Genomic DNA, 15,992 nt, shown 5'->3' with positions numbered 1-15,992 from the left:
GATTGCCCTCTGCTCAAAAAGATGGATTTGTAGTTTGGACTCCGATGGATGGAGACCAACGACCGCTGATTGTCAGATCGTGAGTGAGGCGTCTGTCACTACTGTTAACTGTCAGCAGAATCCAGACCCGTCTGAAGAGACTCGTACATGGCTTCTTTGCCATCTCTAAAAACAGCCAAGAAACCGTCTCTTTCCTCCCCTTCAGCGATATGCTCAGCCGCAAAGAAATACAGTCCCATAGAGTGAATGAAAACTTTGCTAAGGCACATATGGAGTTGGCTGACTTAAGAGCCATGCTCCCCGCAGAAAATACTTTCCTTTCCCATGCATCTACCCTTTAGTCATCCCTATCTGGTGGGATGGTTGGATAAGCTGCCTGTTTTGAAGTTGCAGTAGCTGATTGCACCACCAGACTTTCTGGCGTGGGGTGTTTTGATAATTAGTTGGGCAATATTTTCTTGTGAAGTTCTTGTTTACTGCTGGACTTGACTCCGGCTTCTCCCAATTGGCAGACACCCTTTTTTGAAGTGCAATGTGGAAAGGTAAAATGGGATCCTTTTTCTGATCCTCATCAGGGATGTCAGATCACCCTACTCGAAGGGGAGGGTAGGCCTACACCATTCCCAAGCAATCTACAACCTTAGACATTATCAGATTAAGGTTTACCAAATTCTAGCTCCGGTGAAGTGCGTCCACTACTTCACTGGCTGTTGCTACGTGTTCATAAAGATTCTTTAGCCTTGACTCCTCAGATATAAAGCTACCAGGGACATTTGGTGCACCATACTGTAACCCAAATGGCGCATCGTTATCCGATGGCTCAATGTCCTCATAAATAGGAGGTTGTTAGGGAGAATTCTCATTTCATGGCTAATTTCCCTTACCTAGTGAGTCCCTCAGCAGCTTTGCTGGATCTCTGGAGTTATTTCTTTCCACTTGGTAAGAGTGTGAGCTTTCCCCCCACTCTTACTTGTATTTTGCTATGTGTTTTTACCTGTTATTATGATTGTGGACTCTGGAGTACACCACTTCAGTAGCCCCTTTCTTTTGTGTGTCACACAGCACCCTCCGTGCAGTGACACAGGGTTGTCGTTCAGACTTCCCACCGACTCCATTTCTGAGGCTGACTACCGTCCCCCAGAAAAGGGTAAAGTTACCATTAACCACTGATCCAGTACACACCACCTTACATGGAGTGCTGGAAAGGGTTAACCGTTAGCCCTTTTTATCTGTACCTCCTAGAGCATTGTTTCGCTCTTTTAACATTTAGACTTGGCTGGTGGCAGTGGCATCTACCCTAACTTTCCTACCGCGATTAAACTATATAAATGTGGTATTGTTTTAGGCTATTATATTTGCCTCTAACTTAAACCTGCTTGACCAAATACTTTCTCTTTTGGCTCCCGTCAGGTTTATTCAACATTTCTTTTTGTTAAAGTCCTCCTTGTGTTTTACTTTGCGCGGCAAACCAGGTTTGCCTTCTTTGTTCACTGTCTTTTGGCGGGCTTCTGCCAAGAAGCCCTCCTCCAGGCGCCTGGGTGTCCAGGTGGGCTGAATGTGAGGGAGGGGTGAAGTCACCCCTGCACAGGGTATCCTAGGAAACCCAAGTCACACTTTGCCATGACTGGCTGAGGTGGTTGGCTGGACAACCCCCTGCTGCGTGATTGACAGCCAGGCTGTGTGACTGGGGGATTTTCGCATAAAAGGCAGGTCTCTTGGGCTAGAAGTCAGATTCGCCACTGGAAGGGAAGCAGAGAAGAAGACGGCTGCTGCAACTACCCCGTCCCGGTGAAGCCCTGCTGCAGTCCTGAGCTATCTACCCTTTGACGACCAGAGTAGATCCAGTCTGGAGTCTTCTTCCCTTGAGCCTTTTGGGGATAACCAGCTCATCTTCCACAGCCAGAGGATCCTCTTCTTGGTCGAAATCGCTGCACACTGCTGTAGTGGTCCGGATAGCCATCTGAAGAGCCTCTCCTGTTTTTAAAGAGCGCACCTTTTATTCACCGTCGCTGCTACCGGCCTCATCCCTGTGTGGTGCAGACCCCTCCAGACATCCTCCTTTGTACCGAAGCGCCAGGAACCGTAGCTCTGCAGGAAACTACCAGGAACAACTGCCGTGGCACCAGGTTCTTCATTGAATAAGGTACTGTGTTCTGCTTGAGGAATTAGGGTGAATCCCTTTTCTTCGCCTCAAGGATTCCCCTGGTCTTCCCTCCTTCTTATAACTTTTGCTTACTCTGTTGACAATATCTAAGTACTCCTGGCAACGTTGAATCTTGAACTGTCCGACTGTGTGATCCTCAACAGGAACCCGGTTCCACCCGACACTGGCTCCGGCCTATTGACTCTTGAATTTCTGTCAACGAGTTTTCTCCGATTCTGTCTGCCTTGACAAAAGTATTGCCTCTGATTTTTGCCCTCAACTCTCTCTGGTTAACTCGGGTGCTAAGTGTGTTTTTGCCCCGGTAACATTTCTTGCCGCGCATACGTGTTTCTTTAGTAAGACTGAACTGTCATTACTGTCAAAAAGTGATCGCATACGTATTCCTGGTAACGCCTTTTGTTTCACACCGGTCCATTAAAACATAGGGTACTTACCTTGAGTTAGAGTGTACCAAAGGGAATTGGTTGGTTGTAGTGTATTTTACGTGTGATTTTGAATTAATAGAAGTGTTGTGTTTATAACAAACGGTTTAAAAATAAATGTACTTCTATTTTTTACCTGAAACCTTGAGTCAGTATTTGCTTGAGTCACAGTAATTGTGGTCCCTTTGTGTAATCTCTGCTACTGCTCATATACTCTTGAGATAAGCCTGGCTGCTACGCTACTGCTACCACTTTAACATAGTAGTACAGGCTTGTAAAACTTGTATTGCCAACTGTTGTCTTAATTGTGTGTATTGGTCCCTAAGGGCACTGCACAGGATTCTGCCTAACAGGGGGACTGTAAAAAGCCCTTGCTCCCCCCTTTTATGGTTTGCTCCAGTGCTGACTCAGAATGGTCCAGCTGTCTGGACCTCCGTTCTTGGAAGCCCCGGAGCCCGCCGAATGCCCGCTCCTTGACAGAGCGTTGATGCGGCTTGGTGTACGCCTTGGGCCTGGTCTTCGTAAGGATAAAGACTTCGCAGTTTGTGAACTGTTTTTCTTTTTATCTAGCTCCTCATCGGTGGGGGGAGTGAAAGAGGTCACCACCCTCGAATGGAAGGTCGAATATGTGCTCCTGGACGTCTGGTTTGAATTTAGTAGTCCGAAGCCAGGCAGTCCTTCTCATGTCCGTTGTGATGCAAATGGCCTGGCCAGATGTGTCGATGTTGGCCATGGTGGACTCCATGATGTCTTGCGCCACCAATTGAGCCTCCGCCAGTCCCGCCTTGAAACATGCCTGGTTCTGCACTGGATGTTCTGGAAGGAAGTCCACTATTTCCCGCCAAAGCCTCTGGTTAACAGCTGCCAGCGGGCATCTGCTTTGGATTGACGAAGATGCTGCGAAGCGTTGGAATAAAACGTCTTCCCGTACGCCTCCAAGATCTTCTCCTACTTGCCTAGCAGCGGTTGAGCCATCCCTTTTTGGCCAGGTCGACAACGTTCTTCTGCATCGGGATCTCCGTTCTAGCCGTGGGGCATAGAGTGAGGACCTCATCAAGGACCCCGGCCTGCTGTTGTTCAACCTCGGGTTGAGGAAGCACCAAGAACTCTGCGAAACCTGTGAGTTGTTTGCGGAAGGCCTTGGCTGACGACGGTGTGACAGTCTTTTTCCTCGTCAATGTCCACCAGGGTGTCCGGCTGGTCCGGAGCGGGTGGAGGAGTGCTGGGCACTGAGGGCTGCGGTCTGGAGACCGGAGCTTGAGGCTGTAGCAGAGGCTGGTGTGGAACCGCCTGAACTGTGGGAGGCAGGGGAGCCAGAATCAAAGGAGCCGGCACGGGTAGCAGGGGCTGCACCAGGGACTGCGGCGCTGGAGCCATAGGAGTAATGACTATAGGCGCAGGCGAAGGGGCCGGAGGGAGCATGTCCCTGATCACATCCTGAAGGATGGCCCCATCTGAGGACATCTCATAAGAGTGAGGAACTTTTCAAATAATATGTCCTCACAGGCCGGTGGGGCGGAAGGTGATGTTGACGGGGTAGCGGGCGACTGCTGGGGCAGGTGCATACTCTGTCTAGCTGGCTACGAGGTAAACCTTCCCTGCGACAAAGATGGATAAGCAGTAGGCAACTTACCTGGTTGACACCAGTCCCACCTTGTAACTTGTTCTCCCACCTGCTCCTTTCCCAGGGGTGGTATCGGACGAACTGCCATTTTGGCTGGTGCGGTGGCCATCTTGTAGAGCTGTGTGCCACGTGCCAAAATCGTGGTACTTGGCTCGCTGGGCCTGGCCTCTGTCTAGGACTCTTGGCGATGGAGCATGAGACCTAACCTGCACCTCAGGACGGGGCCTAGTAGGCGTGTTGCCCTCAGCAGTATTGCCGGTAGTGCTGCGTGCAGGGTGTAGCCCCTCAGGTGTACAACCGGTAAAAGAACCTTGCGGTACCTCAGCACTGTCTCCGGAAGGATCTAATGACCCCCTCGGCCTGGCGGCCGGTGGCTCAACTAGCCTCGGTACCAGTGCTGGTGCGAGAACCTAAAGTTGCTGCCGCTCAGGCGTTTCCTTGGGAAGGAGTTGCCCTTGCAAGGTGTAATGGAAAAGAGTGGCCCGACCTTGGGCCTTCACTTATGTCTGACGAAGTCATTCAAGTCCTCTGGAGGAGACTTCTCGAAGAGCTCCCTCCACCGCGCTAGCTTGTTCTTCAGAGCACACGGTGGAAGCGCGTTGCACGCAGAACAACCCTCCCAGCCGTGGTCGAGGCCACGGCAGCAGAGGCAAAGAGAATGGGGATCGGAAGTAGGGAAGAGCCCCTCGCAGGCTAGACACCTGCTGAAGCCTGTTGAAGTCGACATGCACCGGGGAGGAGTGTGGCATCAGAGGACCGAGTACCTGATTGATAAAGTTGAGGCACGGGAGCTCTGTGGCAAAGCATCAGTCTTTGGAAACAAAACCATGTTGAGCAAACACAGGTTTTGAAAACCTGGATATGTGCTTGAATGAAAAAAAAAACAAGCGCGTTATAAAATTAAACTAGCACCTAGATACCTACGGGTTATGTGCGCTGTAAATAAATTCAAAAAAGAAGAAAGTATCTGGGGAAGAGCATGTGGTATTACATGGCCGAAGCCATACCCAGGGAGCGCTGGTGAAATAGGCCTGTACCCGTCCACGCGAAAAAGGGGTCTGAGGTGTGGCACCGGTTGGCGGAGCCAGGGGAGTGCATGCTCCCAGGGCAGTGCCCCGGCGCGCCTCTAAATTTAAAGGGAAGTAGGTTTTTTCTGGGGAAAAAGGATCTGTCTCCCGTCCTTAGCGAGGGACGCCCATGTAGTATGGAGGAAAGGGGATGGGACGTAACAGTATATACGTTTTATCTGTTAAAAATGTTGAACCCGACGCTCGAGGAGTCGTCGATTGTTTCAATGCAGTAGTTTTCAACTTCGATGGCACCGAAGATTCCAATGGCATTGATGGTGTCGATGGCGCAGCTGGCATTGAATACATGGCTGGCGTTGATGGTTTCGACAACCTCGACTTTTTCTTTGACTTGCAGCTCGAAGGATCCTTCAATGATTGCTCATTGCATCGAGGCCTCGACGGCTCTCAATGTGGGTCTGGCCTTCGCCCTGGGCTCAAGGGCGCGCAGGATTTGGATCGAACCATTTTCTTACAGGCTTTAGAAAGCATGGTAGGAGCATGGCTTGGCAAAGGTTTTTGTTTTTCAAATATTTTCAACATTTCTAAGCCATTCGGCAGGAGTGGAGACCTTTGTGGGACAAGAGATAGTTCTCTCATGAGAGGATTCAGATGAATAATCAGAAGTAGGCGACTTATGGTGCCTCTTCTTCGACTTGCTCGACGATGACAACGAGTGGTGGGAGCCACTCCTCAACCTGGACATTTTCACCATTTTTCTTTGAGGAAAGTAGCCTCTTGCATCGTCCAAAGAAGGTTTCTTTGATGGGGTAGTCGATGGGGATTTCACAGGGTTTCTACCTACCTCCAATTTCCCCTTTTGCTCCTTCAGAGCTTTTCCAGTCAACGATTGGCATTTCGAACAGGCCGAGGTCTTGTGCTCCACACCGAGACACCACAAGCATACTTGATGCAGATCGGTTATCCACATCTTGGTACCACAGTCCCGACACATTTTGAACCCGGTCTTTGGGGTGCTCGGTGTCGAAGATGAAGACATTTTCGCAAACAAAACTATTGAAGCACGCCGTAGTTCTTGTAGCGCAAGCTTACTCAGAAAAATTGAACTGAAGCCAATGGGCATGCTGGGCATGCTATATGTACCTTCAATGACATCATCCTCGAGACGGAGGCCTTTGAGGGACATCGAGTCGACTGCATCGGCGCACAGCGCCCTCTGCCGAAAAAAGAATTCCAAAGCCTGATATTGAATATCAAAGATGAGGAATACGTGGGAGGACACGATCCATTTGAAAAAGGGCTAGGTCCCTTTTTGGATGATTGCGGTCCTTTTGTAAAGTTTTCTGTGGGATTATGTACTTTCCGAAAAGGGACCTAATGCCTTTCCATTTTAATGGTGGCAGCCATTTTCTTTTCTCCAACAGGAGATTTGCTGGCGCGGAGTTGATTTCCCTGTAGAAAAAAAAAAGAAAAAAGAAAACTATCTGCACCCCGGTAAATCCCAGCCCGAGCGGCAGGCTGGACATGGGCTTTAACAGCCCGCAGCCAAAGCTCGGGCTGGCGGGCCATTAAAACCCATGTCCGCCTGCCGCTGTAGGCTGAAAGTTATATAAGACCCCTAACAAGATATGATTTATGAAATACAGATATGTGGGCAATCCACATCGAATGACATATCAATGAGATTTAATATACCAAAGTGGGTATGGCCAGCTGTGGAAGTGAAAGAGGAACAACATGAAGTCATATGAAGTCCTGGCAGGAGAGTAAACCAGGCAATGACAATTGCATATGAATGCAAGAAGCCCTGGCAGGAGAGTATACCAGGCAATGATAAGTGTGAATACAAGCAGTCCGGGCAAGACGTATAACAGGCCAACATAAGTCAATGAGAAGTCCTGGCAGGGGAGTATACCAGGCAGGTGCAAGTATACAAGAAGTCATGAGAAAACGTGTAAATATAAGAGTCCTGACAGGAGAGTAAACCAGGCAATTATAATTGTGTGCAAATACAGGAAGAGCTAGCAGGGGAGTATACCAGGCAGTTACAAGTCTACAAGAAGAAATATAGAATTTTGTTTACTAGACAAAAGGAACTTGTTGAAAGAAGTGGAACTACAAAGCTAATCAGCTCTGTAAATAACAGTACCGCCGTGGGCCAAGAAAGATACAACGAACTGTTAGAGCAAGAGTCATTTGTATTGAGGAGAATTCTAGGTGAAGGGAACCACCCTCTGGAGCCAAAGCTTTTCGCCCTTGGATAACATTTGTTTTGGAGCCATTTATCCTTCCTTTACAAACTCCTTTGCAATCACCTAAGGTTAAAGACATTTCCCTTTTCATCTTATAGTTTAGTTAATAGTGCAAGGGTCAGAATAGAACCTTTGGAAACAAGGATGGTTTGGATTCTGACATCCTGACACAGACAGATCCTTAGTTTTTTGTAGGTAAATTCCTCTTAGAGCATGGTCAGAGAGGCCTTTTCCCAACCCTTTAGTTTTCAATGAAAGTCTTTCACCAAAACATAAATAATTTGTGTCCGAGTTTCATTCCGGACTCCACCAGGGTGTAGAAATGGAATCCAATGCAACTCCTAGGTTCATCAGTAGCCAGTAGCTTGCGGATGTTATTTTGGATTGAAGCAGAAATACCACTGTTTCCGAAAGCCTAGAGAGGTTTATATGTTGGAAAAACACCATTAGAAAACACCTTGGAAGCCTAGTCCAATTCCTGCACCCAAACAAAAGACAATGGCAAATGATAGTATTGGAATGTTTTCTTACCAGTGCTCATGGAAGTCGAATGTCACATAGGTCAGGTTTGGGCTGTTGAAAAGTAGCACTTGCTTAAGGAAGGCGTCTCCTATTATCTTCTCCCTTCCTGCCTGGTCCACAAGGTTAATAATAACCTGTAACATTTAAGAGAAAACCAAAAGATTATTTTGGTAAAATGAGACAGTCAAAGCAGAAAATAGGGTTAGTCCAAATACTTCCTTTTGTTACATTACCACTCAAAATTGGCAGCACTCAGCCACTTTGATGAAATGACTTTTGCGCAGCGGGAGTACAATAATGAGAAGAGGCTGTTAGGGAAAATTCTCAAGAATGTGCTAATTTCCCTTACCTTTTGAGACCCCCAGCAACTTTGCTGGATTTCTACGATTAGATTTTTCTACCTGGGAAGAGTGTGAGCCTTTTTTCCCACTCTTCCATGCATTTTGATATGCATTTTACTTTTGTGTTCTTTGGTTATGGAGTTTTAAAACAACTCCATAGGCATCATCTTTTTCTGTGTGTCACACAGCTCCTTCAGTGGAGTGGCACAGGGATGTCTTTCAGACTTCCCAAGGTTTAAATACCTTCTCCGAGACTGACTACTGTCTCCCAGAGCATGTAAAGTTAAATTGGCTTTACTAGTCTCTTTAAATTTACAGACCCAGCACACCCTATCTTCCTATAGAGTGCTGGAGGGGTTGCCTAGCATCCGCTGAGTCAAAACACTTGTGTAACAGTCAAATGTTACCCTTTGCTACTTGAAATGGCTGGTGGCAGTGGTTTAGATCATACTACCATGATTTTTCCCGACCGCGGACAACGGTAGCTAAAAATCGGGTCAGCAATGTTTTTGGATATGGCGCCCAAGACCTATCTGTAAAAACTAATTCCGGTCAACTTTTTTTAACATTTCTTTTTAGTAAGGTCCTTCTTGTGATCAACTCTGCGCGCCAAACCAGGTTTGGTCCCTTTGTTCATTGGTCTTTGGCCGGCTTCAGTGCTGAAGCCCTCCTCTGGTGTCCGAGTGTCTGGAGTGGCCAGGATGTGAGGGAGGTGCCGAAACTCCCTGTGCTTAGTCTCCTAGGAGACCTGAATGCACTCTGGCGTTATTGGCTGGCTGGCTGTCCGGCAAGGACAGGCACCCTGGTGTGTGAGTGGCAGCCAGGCTGGAATAAATGGGGGAAAAATGTTTAAAAGCAGGTCTCTGGTACTTGGAAAGCAGAGTCGACCACTGGAACGAAAGAACCGAAGACGAGCTGAAGGAAGACGACTGTTGCAACTCCTGGATGAACGGTGAAGCCCTGCTGCAGGTTCAAATTGCCTTCAACTCCATCGACAGAGAAGCCCTTCAAGTTTAACTTCTTCCCTTGAGTTTGGTGGGAACAACCAACTCGCAAGCCACCTGGACACCACCCCCATTCTGGTTGAATTTTCTTCAGAGTGCTGTTGAAAACCAGATAGCCAGGGGGAAGGAAACCAGATAGTGGACTTTAAGGCACTCACACCGTAAACTGACGTTTTGCCAAGCTTGTGGCCTCTTCCCTGGGCAGTGCAGGAACCTCCCAACGTCCTCCTTCTTGTCCCCACAGATCTGCTTGAACTGCCAGGAACAACTGCCTCAGCTACAGCTCTTCTTCACTTTAAAGGTACTGTGTAAACGCGGTCCGGAAATCTTTTCACCCACTGTGAAAGTTTGTGAAACTTTCCCGACTTCGAAGGCATGTCCTTCCCTAAACCAACATCTAACTTTTCGGTCTGACCAAATTCTTCTAAGATCTGTGGCAAAGACTTAACCGTTTACTACCAGAACTGTGCTATCCTATACAAAGACCCTGAACCATTGACTTTGGCCCTGGCCTATGTATTTAATTGCTGTTTGTAGTTAACTGTAACCCTTTGCCCTGCCTATGAAAGTATTTGTGCTGTTGATTCTTATAACCTTGTCTTGTTACCCCTTTTTAAAGTAACTGAAGTGCCATTTTGCTCCCACTTCAGGGGAGCTGAACTTGTTCAGAAACTGATTGGTTGTGTAGTGTAGTATATTAGATTGTGATATTGAGCTGCTCTGAATGTTTTCCAAATGACTGTGTAAATAAATGTATATTCTTTTACCAAGAAACCTTGAGTAAGTGTTTGTTTGAATCACTGTATTTGCTGGTCCTTTGTGTAACCTGTTCTACTGCTCACTAGTTTGTCTGCTCAGCCACTGCTACCACATTACTGTGTAGTACAGGCGGGTACCAAAGGTGAAATTGTACTGACACTTGTAGTCTTAATTGTGTGTAGTGTTCTCAAAGGGTACTGCATATGATTCTGCCTAACAGAGGCTAAAGAGCCTACTCAACCCTCACTTCTACAAACCAAGAGTCAACACAATAATAAAGGTAAAACAGGAGCAGTTAAGAAATATACCTCCTTCTCCTTTTGTGCTAATGTAAGCTAAGGGGCATGAATGTGATCCAGTAGCAACCCAAACAGCAAAGTACATCAGTCCAAAAAAAAAGAGAAAGTCCAATCTCGATTCTATAAAAAATATATTTACTTTAATTAAATACACCAATGTACAAATAACTAAAGAAAAGACAGAGGAATGCCATCTATAACGATGCAGCACTCTTGGATTTCACAGGGAAGAAAAACAGGCAAGAAATGCAATAGGAATTCAAAAGGGTATGTCTTTCAGTGGACAATGGTGCTAAAGGGACTCAGCCATTCTCTAGGGCCCTAAAAGATGGACTAATGGACAGGGTCAGTTCAAAGTACCCTAATCCAATGTCCGGCGGTTCTACAGCCTGGAACCAGAATTCAAGCTGTATCGCGATGCGTGTCAGACCAAGTTTAGCTGCGACAAAGGGTGCTGGGTCAAGCAGGGAGCTGGCGCCTTGTCAGTTCGAAGCCGGAGCTCGATGCGGCTCCAGTGTAAAATTCAAGTTGTGCAGTTTGGAAGGCTCACCAGAGTCAGATCGAGAATAGAGTAGCTTCAAGAAGTTGGTAACCGCTGGTTCGGGTTGCCGAGTGACATGTGACGCTCCAGTGGTTCGAGTCGAAGTCTGTTGGTCCGAAGTCTTGGTGATCTGATGCAAGGTTAAAAAAAGCAGCAGTTAGAGTTGGTTTGAACAGGTGATGTACTCAACTTGGAACGATGTGGCAGAGAGCCAGTTCGGTTGATGCAAAGCAATGGTTTTTCGAGGTTCGCCGACGTGCCAAAACAGAACCAGCGGGTCCGCCTGGTTCGAGTGCAGTGAACACTGAATTTGGTACAACCAGTTTGATGTGGTAGAACATGGATACTGGCTTAATCGACCCTTCATATTCTGTGAGACCCACTACAGGTGCTTTACAACAGAGTGAGACCTTTCAGGTTCTGCACTCCCAGCCTAGGTAGATTTGGTGCAGAGTGGCAAGTCCTTGTCTTCAGAATGAATCACCCCAATGTGGCCTGGGAGTGGGCAGAGAGCAGAGCTTACTTCAGTCTTGGAATCCTCATTGACCTCAGTGGCTGAGGGCTTAGGAAAGGTCAACTCTTCGGAAAAGAGGTCCAAACAAATAATTCCTTATGTCCTGGATAGTCAAAGAATGAATCAAAGAAAGGGTGGGAAACCCCAACATTTATAGGCAAAGCCCACACGTGACTAGACAAAAGAGCAGGCTTGCTTTTGTCCAATTAAGAGTTCCAATCCCTGTCCTTGTGACAAGTGGTCTCTGCCTTCCTGAATCATACCCAAAGGAATTGAAGGTGATAGGAAGGAATGGGAGGTACAGTGGGAAACAAGATGGTATAACCTTTCCCAAACTCTGCTAAGCTCCCTGTGGATACACTAACCATGCCCCCTTCTCAGACCCATAACATCAATTTGGTATTCAACACACTGGTGTGAGGCTAAGTCCTTTTGTGTACTGTGTTCCCTTTGATTCCTGTTTCGCAGGACAGCTCATGCTGTAGGGCTTTCTTGCTCAAGAGAGGTCTTACCAGACCTCAGACAGGGTCAAAGGAGTGGCACAGTCTTTCAGACTCTTGTCCTGCTGGCTGACAGGGGCAGGCTGTCCAACGAGAATATACACAATCCTTCCACAGCTGGTTTACAGTGTTAATGGTATGGTAGTACTTTGTAGAGCACTACTCATCACCTCAGAGGAGGCATTAAGGTACTAACATCATCAAACAACACCACATCTATCAGGCCCCTATCCTGGGAACAACAGTCTCTTCACCCTTCCTCGATACTCAATGTGACTCGAAATCACCCGTAGGAAGGGCGAAAGATTGTCCCATAATTTAGAAGCAAGAGAGCCAAAAGATTTGCGGCCCCATCACTGATATTTGATCTTTGGCATTAATAGCCGAGCGGAAGTGGAGAGCTTCGGGCACATCCTCTGACAAACTGGCCTGCCGCCTGCTCCAAAGGCAATACATACTCTCCATCTTCTCCAAGAAGAGGGTCCACATTCAAGCCCACCTCCTCTAACAGCATGGCCAAAGTTTTTTTAAATCTGCAAGGAGCTGGCCAATCCGACTGCAGTCTCCACCTCTCCTGTTCCTTCCCAGGCCCTCTGTATGGCCCTGGCTTCTTATTTCACCACTAAAACTCAGGACATCCTGTCCACGCTCTCCTCATCTCTCTCCCTCTCTCTCTCGCTCTGTCTCTGTCTCTCAGGCCCCCTCCAGCCACCTTTCCCTCTCATCGCCTTCTCTCCCACCGATTATTATTTTTTATTATGAATTAATGGTTAAAATAAACCTTGAACACATTTTAATAATAAAACATTATGGGAAGAATCTAAAATGTGTATGTTAAAATACAGAATACAAAATACAAAGTGCAAGGTAATCTAGTTAAAATTAACTTGTGGGTGTTTTGTACTTGCCATCAGTCAATATAACATCTTAGAATATAAAGGGACGTTTCTTTTAATTTGATTTATATATAGGATTTACATAAAAGCACCAGAATCAGGAAAGGTAATTGGTACAATGTTTAGAACGTTTCCATATATAAAAAACAGCAGCCATCATTACAACAGATTCCACACCCATAATGGAACTCCAAAATGGATCCGCCCCACCTCTCTCTCTGTTGAGGGTTTGCAAGAAAATGAGCATATCCCTCATAACATTTCGACATCTTTGCACACTGAGTTAGTACATGACAAGCAGTCTAGATTTCGCTTCCACACATACGACAATAGTTTTTTCACGGGGAATCTTTTTCCACCTCCCTGTATGCTCAAAAGTGGGTAATATATAGAATCGAATTTCCGAATTGGGAGTGGGCAAAGTTTTACCAAGTAGCTACTAGCGTGAAGCCCCCTAAATCCTTGCTTGCAGTATTCAGTGTACATTGGTTTCGTGGCCAGGCAATCCAAATTATCTGAAACTGCTAGGCTGTTGGTTCTTTTTTTTTTTTTTAAATAATGTTAACCAATTAGGGAGGTTGCTTAGTTCATCCAATTGGAGGTTTATCAATTACATATGTCCCATTACGTCAGCCTCAACCCTTGTAGGAAAGTATTATTGCAGCTTGTGCCATCTAATCAGGTCAGGTGATAATCAAGGGAGTTCGGAGATTCTGCTGCAGGGCAGACAGTGATAGAAAGTTGACACCGTTGTGTTATCCAATACGTTCTCAAAGACTGGCCACCTAACTTGTATCTTATGGCTTGCACCGGAACTGATTGAGGGACTTCTAAAATTGATCCGAGTATTTTACCCTCTAGTTTGTCACGCCATACTATCATAGATTCCGGGGGAATGGCTAAGCCATATAGGATGGCTGGGACAATACTTTTGCTATATAACGTTACTTGTCCTTCCAGGTTATTTCCACCCTTAAAGCGCATGATCTTTTTACAGACAAACCATTTTTTGATTGCCTTAGAGGTCACAATATTACAGTAATATTCGCTAGAGGGTGATTTACATATGTGAAAACTCAGATATATTTGTCCACCACTTCTAGGGCCATACCATTTGTTATTATCTGATTTATGATGATTGCTCAAAGTCATTATTTTAGTTTTACCGATATTTATCTTTAAATTATTTATCTGCGAATACTTAGCGATGGAGGTGATGGAGCGTTGCAGGCAAATGGGCGTTTTAGCTAGCAGGATTGTCTCATCAGCATAGCGGAGCCATAGTATCTTTAAAGGGCCCAATTTGGGTGGAAAGCTTTGTGCTGCTGTGGAACTTGCCTCCCCATGTCACTCACATGCAGATTATGCAAAAGGGGTGCAAGCGCACAGCCTTGTCTTACACCAACATTCGTTTGCAAATAAGAAGTGGTCACCCCCTCGTGGTTCACAGTATCCAACGCTCTGCAATAATCAATGAAGCAAATGTATAATTTTTCATTGCGCTTTTTCTGTTACTCTCAGAAATGAGATATTGTAAGATGCTAATGTTAAACAAGTTGTTCAAACCTTTTCTGAATCTGGATTGGCAGGGAGAAATATGCCCCACTTCTATGGACCAATTTGTTGCCTTCCTCAATAAGATACCGGCAAAGATCTTTTGACTAGCGTCAAGCATCACCAAAAGGCGATCATTTTCAGGGTAATCTCGAGAGCCCCTTTCAAAAACTGGTATTAAGATGGCCCTCTTCCACGACTGGCGATTTTACGCTCAACAAATATTTTACTGAACAATTGTTCCAGTATGTAGGCCCAAAAGCGCGGATTAGACTTATATACGACATTTGCCAAAAATTGGGGTCTGGGCGCACTTCGCTTTTTTAAAAGACTTGATAATTAATAGAATATTTTCCCACCCAAAGTGCTCATTAAATTTAGGGCTTGGTACGTACTAAGTAGGTCTGGTCCTGAGCTGATAAGTCATAAAACATGTTCCTAATAGTCACTTGTCATACTGTCTGACCAATTGGGCATAGTTCAATCCTAGAGGAATTGTTTACAAATCTTCGAAGCAATCCCCAGAAGTTTTTGTCATCCTCCATTCTGCTAAGTTTATAGAGGGCAAGCCAATTTGCTGATTTAAGTGATGCTTTGTGATTTTTTCCCGAATTTTTATTTTTTGTTTTCATCACAGTCTTAAGCTGCTTTTTATCCACAACAGAGATGTTGTTATTTTTATCGACTGCTCTTTGGAGTGTGCGTAATTTCTTTCTTTCAGCTTGTATTTCAGGATCAAAGACATTTTTGCGAAGTTCAGAATACTTAAGCAATTTGGGGAATATCTGGATTTGTGAGCAGAGCCAGTTTATGAACAGTGACAGGTCCCAATTGTTACTCCTAAGCCAATAGATCGTGGATGCTTTATAATGGTTTATAAAGTTACTAATTTCGTAAATGCTCTTATCATTCCAAGAGATGTGATTTCCTGTAGGATTTACATCAACCTGGCACCGTATCAAACCTTGAATGGGTTTGGTAACATAGTGGTCCATGTCATAACAGCATGGTCACTTAATGCGGTAGTGGTGATATGAACGTTTATAAACGCCTCTTGTGTCCCTCTGTCAACAAAGACTGACTAGTACCGTTTGACCAGGTTTGAATTCTTGTACCCCCGCCCTGTGCAATCCTATTAAGACAGACCAAGTCATTCTCGAAGAATAATCTGTCCCAGGTACGACTCCTGTCCTTGACAGTTGACGGTGGTTCGCCAGCTTGCTCTTCATTAACAAGATCGCATTAATAAATCAGGCGAGGAGCATTCATATGACTGGCTACAATAACCCTCCCAGGAGGATGTTTTACATACCTGTTTTTTAGTACATTTTGCACCACAATAATATCTTTGATGTATCCCTCCGTACCAGATGCAGAGTAGACATTAACAATCAATATCAAAAACAGTGATGACCTTCGGCCCACAGTGGCTGCTAAGACTGATTTGGATGCTAACTCAGACATAAGGCGATCCAGATAGGTCTTTGCACCAATACTTAACCCGCTCGAAGGGCGTCGTTTGCCACCTGTAGCATGAGCTGAAATGATAGAGTACCCCTCGATATGTAAATC

General features: G+C 45.8%; 1 protein-coding gene across 3 annotated transcripts in view; it reads right to left on the bottom strand.

The window, feature by feature from the left end:
- Positions 1-15,992, bottom strand: part of INPP5F (inositol polyphosphate-5-phosphatase F) — a 2,244,937-nt gene that overhangs the window by 1,006,379 nt on the left and 1,222,566 nt on the right. For all 3 annotated transcript variants that reach the window (XR_011268751.1, XM_069611942.1, XM_069611943.1), the window contains exon 11: positions 8,022-8,146. Coding sequence is in view for 2 of the 3 variants with exons in the window: in XM_069611942.1 (XP_069468043.1) it covers positions 8,022-8,146 (125 nt within the window). In the remaining variant the exon portion in view is untranslated. The remainder of the gene's footprint in view (positions 1-8,021; positions 8,147-15,992) is intronic.

This window comes from Ambystoma mexicanum, chromosome 8 (assembly GCF_040938575.1).
Source record: "Ambystoma mexicanum isolate Mex_15411 chromosome 8, UKY_AmexF1_1, whole genome shotgun sequence".
NCBI classification, from domain to species: domain Eukaryota; kingdom Metazoa; phylum Chordata; class Amphibia; order Caudata; family Ambystomatidae; genus Ambystoma; species Ambystoma mexicanum.
The sequence above is the reverse complement of the archived record's forward strand: the minus strand, read 5'-3'. Positions and strand labels throughout refer to the sequence as shown.